General features: G+C 34.8%; 1 protein-coding gene across 1 annotated transcript; it reads right to left on the bottom strand.

Moving 5' to 3' along the window:
- Nucleotides 1–1,196: 1,196 nt before the first annotated feature.
- Nucleotides 1,197–12,453, bottom strand: LOC144837358 (uncharacterized). The gene is made up of 4 exons (XM_078692428.1): nt 12,396–12,453; nt 3,085–3,161; nt 2,473–2,588; nt 1,197–1,710 (listed from the first exon to the last, which is right to left on the bottom strand). Exons 2-4 carry the CDS (start codon nt 3,131–3,133, stop codon nt 1,459–1,461), a joined length of 417 nt encoding a protein of 138 aa, XP_078548554.1. The 5' UTR covers nt 3,134–3,161; nt 12,396–12,453; the 3' UTR covers nt 1,197–1,458.
- Nucleotides 12,454–15,427: the final 2,974 nt, after the last annotated feature.

The following is a 15,427-nucleotide window of genomic DNA, read 5'->3' on the forward strand; positions in this document are numbered from 1 at the left end:
GCGTCAATTATGCATAAAGCATACAAAAATGGATGCTATTGTAGGATTGGACCTAACTGTCAGATTTAACTCTCTTTCAGCAGTCGGTACGTGTAGTAGTTCGAATTTATAAACCTGTATTTGTAACGATTTTTATCTATATTTTCAGGACACAACAAGTAGCTTACGAAGAAGACTCCAATATGTTAATAATTATGAATGAGTAAATTGGGAATATTTGTTTGGTGTCAGTAAAAATCAGTGAGAGACTTTCACTGAGCTTTTTTATACACTATATTGCACGATTATGTAATACAATTTTTAAAAACATAATGCATTGACGTGTCGCATTATGTCTCATGCTATTGAATTAGAATGAAACCATATTGCCTGTTGACTTTGTATGCTTATTGTTATGAAATATAATAAAAACAGAAATAAAGAAATAAGGCGAATTGTCTATTTTACCTTTTTGTGTCTATTGTCTCTTTTTGTGTCTATTGTCTATTGTCACCACAATACAAATGGAATGGGTGTAGCTTTTTTAGATGAATTATTATCGAAAAATTATTCGTAAAACGGCCAAAAAAATGTCTACCATGTCCCTCCATCCGTCCCTTAAATTATACAAAAAATATGTATAATTATTAGCTGTCAAGAAGAACTACACCGCTAACATAACCATCGTTAATACTATACTACTTTTCCAGTCAATTTTTTCTTGAAACATGATGATACGCTGATTGTCCACAGACAACGTAAAGCTGGCGGCAAAAATGTCTTACAAAGTCTTACATTTGTAGTTGCAATTTACTAAATCTACAGCATTAATTTTGCAAAGAAGCCCCTCAGCTCTGTTTAGTTTAAAAAGTAGTCTTGAAAAGAAGCCCATCTTGAAATGTTCTTAAAAGAAGAAACCGCCATTGAGCATTTTTTTCAAAGTTTTACCGTATTGTGATGTATAAATTTAATTAGAGGCAATAAAAAAAAATATCAGCATAAGCACGCAAAAAAAGAGAGCGCGTGTGTAGCGGGGAAACAATGCACGCATCCAGACAAAAGGGCACAAAGCTCATTGTATTTGTCGGAAAAAGTAACGCACGTTATATCAAATGATGTTCTTATAAACTAATTAATAAAATACTGTTTTTACAATATTTATTTAAATATAATGATTATTATAAAAACATTTTTAAGTAAACACATAAAAAATAATAGAGCCTACACTTCGATACGCTTCGATCTTTAATTAGAGCTTACAGTGTACAGTACTGCATTGAGCGGCGTTCCATAGAAATCGCCGGAAGTTCGATTTACCGGAAGCGCGACCGAAATGAAACGCGACCGAGATGATCCGATACCAAATGGAAAGGGATCGAAGCCATTGTTTAAACAAAAATAACAATTCTGAGTAAATTACAAATGGTTAATAAAAAATGTGTTTTTGTACATTTCTGAACACAAAATGAAACAACAGATCTAAACCATTGTTTTGAAAATGAAGAGCGTAAACAGTGTGGTAAGAATATTAACAGCATTGTTACAGGCGTTGTTGGGGTTTGGTGTGGTCATAACATAAGCATCGTTGCATCCATCAGTATTACAACATTGGTAACAGGTTTTGCCATCTGGAAAGTCAAAACACGTGCCGTCGGTACACCCAACTTCTACGCAAGTCCTGTCGTATAGAACTAATTCTTGATCACCGAGAGTCGCAGTCGTTTGACTAGTCTGCAATAATAAAGACATTATAAATGCATTTTGTGTTTCGTTTTATCAAATAAAAATTACAATAAATGCCAAAATACACCTGAAAATTAACAATCGATACATTTATTTATTTATTTATTTATTTATTTATTCAACTTCTCACTAACACTGTTAGTGAAGGATTGGGACCAAACTAAACACCTCTAAAAACGGTTCAGTCCCAATTGCACAGTGGCTGCGTGTGACAGTGGCTGTGTTATTTATTTTATGCCTTTAGGCAATGTGGCCAAGGATTACCAATAGTGAATTAATCACTGTCCTATCAGATAGGTGGTAATCCCTCTCACAGGGGCTATTTTGTGAACCGGGGTAACCCCCTACTCTTCTCGAATAATGAACTGGGTTCTTTAAAGTGCACACATGTTGTACATTGGACCTACGGTTTTTAGTCTTTAGTAGTTTTTAGCTTGTTCCACAAATCCACACATCGGCCTCGAACCCTTGCCGATGTTTGTGTTTGTGTGGAATATAGTATACCGGGGTAAACCCCTACTCGTCTCGAAAGATGTACTGGTTCTTGAAAGTGCACATGTTTAAAAATGTAATATGGCAGAAGAATGTCTGAGGCCAGGGGAGGGACGAGATATTTATCAAGTGGACGACTTATGCGCCCCTTGTATATTTCTCTATACAGGTGATATACTTGTGTGCAAATAGTTATACTGTATTATATTCAACATTATCAATACAAAACCAATGATAATATTTTAGCCCGAAGCTTACCGCACACATTCCAGAACAGGAAACCTGCGGGATATTCTCTGGATTCACCAACACATCTCCACACTCAGGAGTGAAAAACTGAGTACAATTGTAACACATAAAAGCGTTACTAACACCTAAAAGAATTCAGAATTCCTATTAGTATCGTACATGAGTAGGAATATTAATAATACACTTAATCGTTATTTTTTTAGGTGGTTCACCTATAAAAATTAAGCAGCTGGTGGGAGGCAGACAAAGCGTCAACAAAATCATGTATATGAACTTTTTTCTTATAGGAAAAAGATTTGTTACTAATGTTCAGGTCACCGCATCACAAACTACTGGGACAGTTCGGATAGTAAAATTACGTGGTTTCGCGTATTGTTCTCGCGTTGCGTCGTCACAATAGTGACGCAAACAACAAGGACGCAACCCAAGTGATTTGACCAATCACGCGACACGATGGATTATATACGAACACTGTCACTTGTCATTGGTCAATTCGCTTGCGTTGAGCTTACGCCCAGCTTACGCCCTTGCGTTGCATCTCTGGTGAGAACACAGTTTTATTCCGGTAACTTAGAAGCCCATGTGAACGAGCCTCTAAATGGGACTCATCTTCACACTTACCAAATGTGCACAAAACAACAGCAGCAGCTAAAAACAACTTCGAATCCATTATGATGAGTGTGAATAGTATCTTAAACCTATAAAATGAAATCAAAAGATACATTGATTTATTGTGATTAAAAGAAATTAGTTCAATGTAGTGAGCAACTCGAAAGGATGGATAAACTAATTTTATAATTGATCGTGCTTATAAATTATCATTCGAGGCTTAGGGAGTCCGAGTTCCAACCCTGGTACCTCAATATTTTTCTTTTCATCCGGTGGCAAACATAAAACATGGTACATCATTAACATCCAGCCGGCGTTCCCCCTCCCCCTCCCCCTCCCCCTCCCTCTATATTTGTATACACAAAAAAAAAAAAAAACGAAAGGAAAAGAAAAAAAGGAGTAAAAAACAGTCACAGACTACAGTATATATTTCGTATTAAATTACGCAATTAATGTTTCTTCCATTTTTTGTCGCCCGAGATTAAACAAAAGAAAAGACATACTGTTACTGTTACAACGATCAACGTCGAGCGATACGCGTCTGTAGTGTAATTAAAGAGTTGCGAATAAATTACCTATTTTCGCCTGAAAAATAAACGCATAGTGGTCCCTGGATGAGTGTATCGTACTCAGATTACGTTTTCCTGCAAATTAGATGATTAGTTCTTTGCTTTTTAAATCCTGTATTACTTTTAATATATTTGTTTTATATCTTGTATATAATTTATTTCACGTTTTGTTTGTACTGTAAATCTTAAATCATTTTTTTCTTTTATTTTACTTACTCTGGACGCACCTTCATTCAAGAAGTGTGCCACTGTTTCAAAAGTGTAGCTTCCAAATAAATTATTAATATTATACTGATAACTGATAAAATACTTTTATTGCAACTTTTGGGTTGAATTATACAAAAATATATACTTATACTTAAATGAAAAAATATATCAAATCCATCAACAATATAAATCAAATAACACAAAAACATCGAAGAACAGACAAACAGAAGTCAAGTCAGGGGAAGATACGACTGTGCAGGGATATGTATGCCTACCACTTGTGAAACAGACCAAAGTTTACAATAACATTTTTTGATCGTTCCGTTTTTACTTTTGGAATGCAAAATTCTTTAACTTGTCTTAAATTGTAGACCTATTTAGATTTAGGCGCTTTTGGAAGAAGGTGATGTAGTCTATGGGAAGGGTTTTTAAGTTTCTGATAGTAATCCTTGCACAGTCTAGTTCGACGTTCACATAGCACAGGCACATTACATTGAGCCATTGCTTTGTTGTAACTGAGCTCTGGGAACGTGATTCTAAGCGCCCTTCGTTGGATACTTTCCAGTTGGTCAGACTGCAATTTAGTTAAGCACGTTCTCCAAACGGGGACGGCGTATTCTAGTACAGGTCTGATAACACAACAATAGAAATAGCATAAGGCTTGAGCGTCTAGACCGGACCGGCGCAATTATTTAAGGAAATATAACCGTGAGTTTGATTTAGCTATCAAAGAATCATGGGGTTGCCATGATAAATTGTCACATATAATTATTCCTAGGAGCTAAGTACGGCAAACCTGGTTAACACTACATTTATTAATAATTAGAGGATTAAATATCGACTTGTTTTTCTTACAACTCACAATTAATTCCCCTTTTTTTTTAGCATTGAGGGTCATATGGTTAAGCCGAGTCCATGCAAGGGCCGAGTTAGCTATATTTTGCAAGTTACTATTGGACAGTTTAGACACCCTTTCGAATACAGTAGTATCATCCATAAATTTAACACATGGTTTATCATTTAAAAGATCATAAAAATAATAAACATAATAGGGCCAATCCACGACCATGGGGTTAGCCATTCAGAAAGACCACCAATTTTAACACGTTGTTGTCGGTTATACAGGAAGGCATTAACCCATCGGATCAGGTGACTATCAATATTATTATAGATGTGCCATTTATCATGAATTTATGAGCGAGAGTACCATCCGGCCATCTGAGGCGTCATGTAACAACGGCCCTGGACAAGCACTGTTTTCAGCCGTGCAAACGCTGGCTTGCGCGAAGCGCCCTGTTGTGACGCTTTTACTCAAAATAGGCCTATGGGGGGAAAATGTCACCTTTTAATAGGCTAGTACCTCAGTTTTCATATTTAAAATATCAATTTTTAATACATTTATAATAACGTAGAGTGCCATTTCCGACCGTCTAGAGGTGTTATATTTTCAAAATCGCCTCATCTCAGTCCCAACCATGGTGGGGTTGAGTTGGTGTGGACTCTCGACAGTTGCGCCCCCCCTCCCCTTTCACAAAATCTAGGATCCGCCCCAGACATCCGCCGTATGTATATTGTACTATTACGACTGTACATACACATTTACAAAATCAATATTTAATACTGATTTTGTAAATTTTTATGTACAAAATTATTATAATATAATAAGTTATTGATGATATTATAATTGTGTTAAACAAGTGCTGTTAAGGTTATGATAATAATATTGCAATTATATATTGTTTGAAGGTTTGCATGGCGAAATCAAATGCAATTGGGAACAATACATTCTAAGCAATAAAATGAAATCTTTTTTTGGGCCTAAAATTAACTGTACACCATAATTCTTGTTTTCACCGTTTAATTGTTTCCCTTTTTATATAAATTAAACCTGTTTACCAAATTATATTTTTCTGGTATAACACACAACATTAAAAATGTATACGGTCCCCCAAAAACATGAAAAATGAAGATTAATTAAATCAGACTTTGAATATTTTATTTTGTAGTTTTAATAAAGTTAATCACTTTAAAAGTAATGTTTTCACTTATAAAATAAAATAATAAATGGTTAAATTCAACCAAAAATCCATTGGCTGGCAGCCAATTTGACCATTTTTTGCTTTAAATTATAGTTTTTTCAGGTAAATTTTGTTTAGGTGCATTTTTTGGTGACAGTGGATAACTATTATGTGACATTAAAATGGCATATTCAACAACAAAAATGTTAATAATTATTTTTCAGGGGGACAATACATCTTTAATAGATTTGCATTCAATTATCAAATTATGACATTATTTGGCCCATCTCGTAGGCACATAATAATCATGGGATCATAAATTTGGTATCTTTAGGCCTACTTATTTATAAATATTAATAATTTAGGCCTATTGGTATCTTAAAAAACACACACAAATAAACAAATTTAAATAGGAAAATACAATATCATTACAAAACGAGATAGGAATGTAAATTCAACTGTAACACGTGACCTAGCCAAGCTCATCACAGGTCAGAGGACAGAGGTCTCGTTAGAAAAGAGAAAGCCACTCAATTACATGTCTAGATATTATTGCGAGTAGAAATGTACAAGCTCTACGTTGGCATGTTGTATAAACAGAAATGGATTCCGTGTAATTACTAAACCCTATAGTGTAGGCTGGTATGTCGTTTATATGAATGTCGTGTATATTTTTTGTTAAAAGCAAACTTTGACTTTATTTCATATCTTGATAATATAAGGAATGAAAAAAAATATGTTGCCATTTTTTCAAAAGACATTTAAAGGACCAAATTCAAGATGGCCGCCAACATTCAAATAACCCTATTAAAAATCAGAATATCACCAATAATACAAAATATGAATATGGAACAAGTCCGTTTTGATGGTATTACTGTACCCATTATACAATCTTAACTATGTAAAGCGATAATCTGTCGGCCATCTTGGATTTCAAAATGGCCGCCACTAAAAATTAAATTCTTTAAATAATTTTTTTTAAATATGTGTGCATAAATTGTTGTTTGTACACAATGTTCTAAAATTGTCACTTCTCACAGGATTGTCTAAATATAAGGCTGTCTAAAGTTGTCAATGTTCTTTATATAACAGATATATAATACCCCACTATGACTCTTAAATTAAATAATCGTTCAAAGTTGGAGTTGCAAAAGTATGGAACAACTTACCAATTTATATCAAATATTCAACAACAATTACGTCTAACTAGAGGGTGAGCTCGCTTCGCTCGCTCCCCTCTAGGAAGTGTAAACGATGGTTCTCGGAATGATAATGACTCGGGTAAAAAGGTTTTAGAAGGACGTCCTCCTTGTACGTTTTCTGTCGGTTACCATTATTGAAAATGCTTGACATTCGAAAAACTAAACCTACTCTGTTTTACAGTGTCTTAAATGATTAATAACATTTTAAAGTATAGTGTTTATTGTTTGGTAGGGCCCTTATAGGGCGGAGGTGGGGGAGGCAGAGTTCATTTGAGGGAGATGCTTATTCGAGGGATTTTTTTAGTTTTAATAATATCGTAACATTTATAATCAAATAAAATCCTCTAATAGATATGAAAAGTGGTAAAAAATAATAACAAATGCTTGGTAAATTGTAGTTAACAGTGTGATGAATTCTATTACAAATAGTATATACAATATCGTGGGTATAAATGTGGATGGGCGTTTATTAGATAGTTGGGTAGGTGGGTGAAGGCGATTATTATTCAAAGTGATATTTTATTGGGTAGGCGTTTATTCAAATAAATTAAAATACCATCATAATACATTATTTAATTTAAACATCTTTTGAAACTAACGAAGATGTTTTAAATGGCTTGCAATATGGGCCCTAATGGGACACAGATAGCCTACAGTTATTCCTGCCAGCTTACTCAATAAAACTTGGCTATCGGGATTTTATTTTTTAACTAATGTACCTTCACACGCGCGGTCCGATCCGAAAATAAACAAAAAACTAAAATGGCTATAGCCACTAACGACCAACTTAACTGAAACCAGGTAGTTGCAAGGTGAACCTGTAAACTCATCATGAACCCGGAAATTACTTTGACCGCGTACAATTGAAATTGAGTTGAAAATCTACCGATAAAATTAGAAATTTTGTTTTAAAACTCTTTATAATATATTCCTAATATAGAAATATGGAACAATATTGTAATAGTGAAAAACTGTTTTACATTTCGCGGTACATCTGAGATAGTTCAGGTAGGTATCCAAGGCAGAGATTTGTTCCAAAGTTTTTCTATTGTGCTCGCCTATGTCAGAATTAACCATAATTTAAAAAAGATTCTAAATTACAGATCTCATTTCTTTTCATGAAACTGAAACTTGACAGGAGACAGTACCACAATATAAAACAAGTGCATTTATACCTTATTGTGAAATCCTGTATAAATATGATGTTAAATAATAAATGCGTTATTGGTATGTAATTCAATGTCTGAACCTTCAGGGCCATAGTCACTAGTATGATTGGTAAGTTTTCATTCTGTCAACTTTTGGCAGAAGCTTCAGGGAAATACAGATACAGCTCATTCGCCAAATTATTCATAGGCAGCATTAACTCCTACTTCTCATCTCAACCGATTTCATTAGATATGTAACCCCTACAGATAGACCACCATTATACACTGGTTTGATGAGTGCACATGGTTGTGGTATAAAAACTCATGTACTAGAGAAAGACAAGAATGCCTGATGATGACTCTTGCCCGAGATGAGTGGAGGTGGACAGAGATGACATCAAGAAGCAATTATTATGTCGACCCGGTGAACTATATGGCTTTTGGACATGTAGCATTGTGAAAATAGTGTTGAGGCCAGTGCTTTTGTTGAAACTGAACTTGTATTACCTATACAACCAGTGACACAAATATCTTAAATTGAAAACATCTCTAAGACAGAAGCACACTAATTCTGGTTTCTCTCTACAACTTGCTTCTACAAATGCAGACAGAGAAAGAGATTCTAAGTGAAGTATCATTGTGTTTAAAAGAGGCTGATCATAAAGATATTAACTTGAATACAGAGAGTCAACGAAATCTAAGATGTGGTTAAACTATATCCCTATATATGTCCGAGACACAAGAAACGATATCTGACCACATGGAAAGTACGCATGCTTTTATCAAATATTTCTTCGCTCCTGACCACCTGAACTACGACCGGTTACTTTCGCTGTATCAATTTCAACAGATTACTGAAACAAATTACAGATATTGGAGTTTATGAGAGGAAATGTATGTGTGGGACTTGCTGTATTTACATCAATTGATCAGGTTCATTGAGTGTGGTATCATTGGAACAACACAAATTAATGATTTCATCAGAGCTGGCAAATGAGATGAGTTTAAAAGCCAACATTTAAAGAGAGATAATATCCCGATTAATAAAGAATGCTGCAATTCGCACAAAGGTGTTTGTTGGCCATGGCATGATGAAATTGGACAGAAAATGTTTGAGGCATTGGTAAAAGTCTTGTAAGGCAAACTGTCTATATGGGATCCTAAGAAAAAGACGAATATGGCAAAAAATATATATGACGGTGAATACAGGTGACAAACTTATCAAAGTAAAACAGGACTCCTATAGAGATTATTTGACGGTGAAATGAGGTATTGCAGTACTTTTGCCAATTTGTTTCTGAACAAGCTTGTTGGGATCGCAAATCCGTCTGTGGAAGTTTGATGGATACAGTAGTAAAAAACGAAGGAAGGTTAACTTACTGTATCGCATTCAAGATTAGAAATATTTCATTGAAGGCCTTTGGCAGAGTTAGTTGTCATTTAACTGAAGAAGTTTATGAGATGTTTTAATATGAAGAAGTGTAGGCCTACTGTCAGTACTATAGACCTCCTGATGGTCAACATTTTGTGTTAATCACCATGTTGTTGTCATAAGCATATCGTTTTGTGTATATCAATCTAATTTTATTTAACTTACACACGTTTTAATAAGAAATTTAACCCATTTTTTAAAAATGGCGGCCATTTTGAAATTCAAAATGTTAGAATACTAATGAATATAGGTTTATAATAATTCTTATATAGCAGAGAACCCATATGAACTTAAAATATTATTCATAATGGGTGTTACTTTGTCCAATATGGCACATTTATTGGATATTTTACGTATTGGCGGCCATCTTGGATTTGACACCCTTAAGCTTTTTTAAAAAAATGGCAACATATTTTTTTTATTACTTTACATCCTAAAGACACTAAATCAGCTGGAATTTTGCTTTTAACAAAAAAATGACACGAAATTACATAGTGGCCTACATTACTACTTGAAAAGGCTACTTGAGGACCGGCCAAATTTGGCCGGTTCAGACATTTGGAAATTCGGATTCCATTCTCTTCCATGTCCTGGAGAGTATGAACATGGACGGCATCAATTGTTGGGGGAGATCAACACTCTTATTAGGCCTATAAAATCTAAAATGATACTGTACTGATATCTCTTTGGAAACATGGTTTTAGAAGAAAAAAAACTTAAAAGATACAGACATATACTAATATACTAATACAAGCATCCATAATGCCTGTATTAACGACATTATAAGAATGTATAGGCTACATACTTAGGCTTTAGCAGACGACCACGCCCCAATATAAACCAACATAAACTTCGATTTTAGTTCATTCTAACCGCAAATACATCTAAACTCTGATAATAATTTCAATAGCCAGATGATGGAGAAAGAAACATTATTTCATATTGGGAATTAAGAAAATGTATTCAATTCTAATAAGGTATTATTATAACAATCGCAATGATCAGAATTGCGACATACCGGTATACTATAATAGTTAGGCAGGCCTATAAATACAGCAGATCAGTAGAGAAAACAAGTTTTTTAATATTTCGCGTGATTCGTATCGAAATATATTAAAGTTTAAAATATTACTTTTGTAAACAAATTCATTATTAAGCGAGTTTTGGTTACTTACTTTTAGGATGTAGACGATGCTGCTGCTGATAGATATCACCAAACGTGTTCAAAATTCAAAATGTATAAGATTCTCAACCGTACACGAATTTATACTAGCGTCCCAACATCCGGGCTGCAAATTTTTGTTGAAACGTCACACAAAAAAAGCGAATAATTTATGAGATTATCAGTGTTCTGCATATAATTATACAAAGACATGCTCAGTGTTAGTTTACACAACAATTAAATTAGTTGGTCTCTAGGCTTATTAAGAAAATCTATAATATTGCCTGGCATGAGGAGAAATGGTTTCGTTCAAAAGAATAACAATTTCTTATAGGCTATTTTCCCGCTCACTGAATAGCATGCAAGGTCCATATGAAGTAAAAAGGTTAAATTTTTTTAGCAAGAATGTTTCTAACATTTTGCTGTCCAGGACTCCAATCCACGAATACAAATAATAATGTTTACTTGTTTATTAACAATCACTCGATATTTTTAGGAAAAAGGGATCTCTTAAAAAAAAACCTGGCCAAATGTCGTTTTCAGCAGCGGAATTGTGGGGAATCTTTTTACCGATCATTGAATGCAATAATTGGTTACTGTATGTCATGGTCCATGGAGGTAAAAAATAGGAAAGTTCAAGGATAATATACATTTTAAAGCGAATTGTTCGGCTGGTTTCCCAGCAGTCTTCTAGTCGCGGTATTTATTAGTTTTTACTATTAGGCGCTGACACAACGTATTATGTAGTACTGGGGGTTGAAATAAATACTATTAAATACTATTTTTACAGTGTAGGCCTATACGTGCATGTTGCGTTTGCGCGTTATTAAAAACTAAAATGGTGTGAATTATTGTCGTGGTTCCACACAAAAGGAGAGTACAAATGATTCTATCCTTCCGATATTTATTAGGCCCCTCTTGCTTGCAGCATCATATCATTGCTTCAATTACAAGAGTCATTTAAGTACATTCAAATACAGAATTCAGCCCTGCAAAATATTAATAATTATCGACTATCACTGTATCGTTTTCTTTTAGTAGGCCTACATCGTTTGCTTGTAAGCCTCAATTTTGTTTCTCCATCTACTAGGCCTAGGCCTAACAACCTTATTTCCATTAAAATGTGATGGTACGTAGTCAAACATTACGACTACTGAGGCATACGAAATAATAATATGTGAATTAAAGTTTATACCATCAGCTGAACCCAGTTGCAGCTGACGCGTTCAAACGGTTCCCCTTAATTACTAGGTGTCCCCTGAATAGGAGCTAAAATACATGAATTCGTATTATACCAGGGAAGAGCTCTTTCCTGATTATACGTTTATACCGGTACTAATACTATTGCAATATACACATTGGTATAATATACAGTAAAGTGTACTACTATTTTATGTAGCCTTTTTATTATTAACATTTTATTCTTTGTATTTTAAATGTGTGTAGGCTTACTGTAGGCTACCGTACATTCTGAATAGTGGTTTTCATTGAGAACAATGGCGTCATGATTGTACTTTTAGGTAATAGGTACGGCCGCTGAAATCCGGTATAAACAGATAAGATGGAAACGTTAGGAAAAGGTTACCTTACAATAGTATGTAATCGGATATGTCTTCCGAGTTGGTACAAGGCGGTACAAGGGACTTTCTCCAACTAGCTGATGGATGATAATACGCACTTTAATCGGAAATCAAAGAACACAGATTATTTTATCATTAACAAATTAAAATAAAAATTAAAAAAAAAACATTTTGTTAATTAGGCCGATAATCGTGTTTTAAATCACACTTTCTGTGACAAAACAAATTGATGTGCTCATATATGGACATGCTGATGTCATATCACTAACATATTTGGGCATATCAATACCATATTTGGGCATATCAATACCATATTTGGGCATATAACTACCATATTTGGGTATATCACTACCATATTTAGGCACATCACACTTTTTTGTCAAATTAGTTTGATGGTACGTGTAGACCGAGCTTTAGGAAGCTGATGAACTACTAGATGAACAGAGAACCAATGATTACCATATCATCAGTAAATATCCCACCACCACAAAAAAAAAAAAAATCTACCATTTAGGCCTACATTCGTAAATTTTCAAAGAAGAACCTGCCAACTAAGCTATTATTAATAACAATGTGTTTTATTCGTCTTTAACCACTACATCCCTGTCGATGTGTACGTTCAGACCTACAATCTATGAATCGCATGTAACGAAGAAATACAGTACTATGCCCTACTTGTATTCAAAGAAAATAAGCAACAATCAATAATTCTAATTAACAAAGTATAATCTATGTTTAGGCCTATCATAGAGATATTATATTGTGTGTATTATATTCACTATTTCTATGGGCCTACAGATTTATATAACTCACCCCGCAAAACAACGGACCGTTCTCTCTGAAATCAAAATACCTGACTACTGTATTTAAGAGTCTTTGAGAGTCGATACACACCTGCTAAATGTAAATTAGCCAAAATACCACGTGTTAATAGCGCACGCACGTATGCATATCATCAACATACAAACATATTAAGAATATCATTTAAATGGCAACGAAACTTATGGTATAGCATGGGTAGGCCTATATTCAACAAATTATCCGACAATGGGCCCAGTTAATTTAAATCTTCATAATGATTGCGTATAATATTTAGAGCTATTATAGGCATATGTGACATTGTGCTTACTAACGTTCGCAGCTTATCTCCTCAAATAGGGATTCCCCCTGTTATGAATAAATCGATAAGGGTGTTCCAAAAGGATGGTTCTGTGGTACTAGGCTGTAACATGGTGGGACCAAACCCTATTAGTCACACAGGCTATTCACCCCTTATTCTCCCTGATGCCTACTTAACTTGGAAAACTACATTCCAGAGGTGGGTCTTCCAAGGAAAGTCAATCAGGATGTGGTACCATTTAATTAGTCATCCTTCCTGTCCCCTTAATATAAATATATGTTTTGTAGTTAAGTTAGTTAGTTCGGGTATTGATTCTTGAGACTATAACATCAGTCAGAATCATTACATTTTCACCTTGTTTTATAATATTACTTTTGATTGAATAAATATTATATTTTGTACATTGAATAATTTTGTGCCATCGTTATTGTCTTGGCCCTCGACACGACTACCGTTACATGGTGGCAGCGGTTTTTACGAACTCACGAAGAAAAAGCAAATTATACAGTCGACCAAACTGTAGAATTTGAAAAGAAGCTAACACTACACAAGGAAACGGATTTTGTTTTTCAACACAAGTAAAGAGTGAGTAGAACCAATCTACACTCTTGAACACAACAGACACAAGAAACATAAAGGAACACAGAGAGCAACACTAGTAAAGAGTGAGTAGAACCAATCTACACTCTTGGACACAACAGACACAAGAAACATAAAGGAACACAGAGAGCAACACTAGTAAAGAGTGAGTAACCAATCTACACTCTTGAACACAACAGACACAAGAAACATAAAGGAACACAGAGAGCAACACTAGTAAAGAGTGAGTAACCAATCTACACTCTTGGACACAACAGACACAAGAAACATAAAGGAACACAGAGAGCAACACTAGTAAAGAGTGAGTAGAACCAATCTACACTCTTGGACACAACAGACACAAGAAACATAAAGGAACACAGAGAGCAACACTAGTAAAGAGTGAGTAGAACCAATCTACACTCTTGGACACAACAGACACAAGAAACATAAAGGAACACAGAGAGCAACACAAGTAAAGAGTGAGTAGAACCAATCTACACTCTTGGACACAACAGACACAAGAAACATAAAGGAACACAGAGAGCAACACTAGTAAAGAGTGAGTAGAACCAATCTACACTCTTGGACACAACAGACACAAGAAACATAAAGGAACACAGAGAGCAACACTAGTAAAGAGTGAGTAGAACCAATCTACACTCTTGGACACAACAGACACAAGAAACATAAAGGAACACAGAGAGCAACACAAGTAAAGAGTGAGTAGAACCAATCTACACTCTTGAACACAACAGACACAAGAAACATAAAGGAACACAGAGAGCAACACTAGTAAAGAGTGAGTAACCAATCTACACTCTTGGACACAACAGACACAAGAAACATAAAGGAACACAGAGAGCAACACTAGTAAAGAGTGAGTAGAACCAATCTACACTCTTGGACACAACAGACACAAGAAACATAAAGGAACACAGAGAGCAACACTAGTAAAGAGTGAGTAGAACCAATCTACACTCTTGGACACAACAGACACAAGAAACATAAAGGAACACAGAGAGCAACACAAGTAAAGAGTGAGTAGAACCAATCTACACTCTTGGACACAACAGACACAAGAAACATAAAGGAACACAGAGAGCAACACTAGTAAAGAGTGAGTAGAACCAATCTACACTCTTGGACACAACAGACACAAGAAACATAAAGGAACACAGAGAGCAACACTAGTAAAGAGTGAGTAGAACCAATCTACACTCTTGGACACAACAGACACAAGAAACATAAAGGAACACAGAGAGCAACACAAGTAAAGAGTGAGTAGAACCAATCTACACTCTTGGACACAACAGACACAAGAAACATAAAGGAACA

This window comes from Antedon bifida, chromosome 3 (genome assembly GCF_963402885.1).
Source record: "Antedon bifida chromosome 3, ecAntBifi1.1, whole genome shotgun sequence".
Lineage (NCBI taxonomy): Eukaryota > Metazoa > Echinodermata > Crinoidea > Comatulida > Antedonidae > Antedon > Antedon bifida.

What these genes read in the sequence shown, in the direction of transcription:
- LOC144837358 (XM_078692428.1), bottom strand. Translation starts at nt 3,133, where the DNA reads ATGGATTCGAAGTTGTTTTTAGCTGCTGCTGTTGTTTTGTGCACATTT. An exon ending in TGTTGTTTTGTGCACATTTG is followed by an intron (nt 2,589 to 3,084) that starts GTAAGTGTGAAG and finishes GAATTCTTTTAG; the next exon opens with GTGTTAGTAACGCTTTTATG. An exon ending in CCTGTTCTGGAATGTGTGCG is followed by an intron (nt 1,711 to 2,472) that starts GTAAGCTTCGGG and finishes TTATTATTGCAG; the next exon opens with ACTAGTCAAACGACTGCGAC.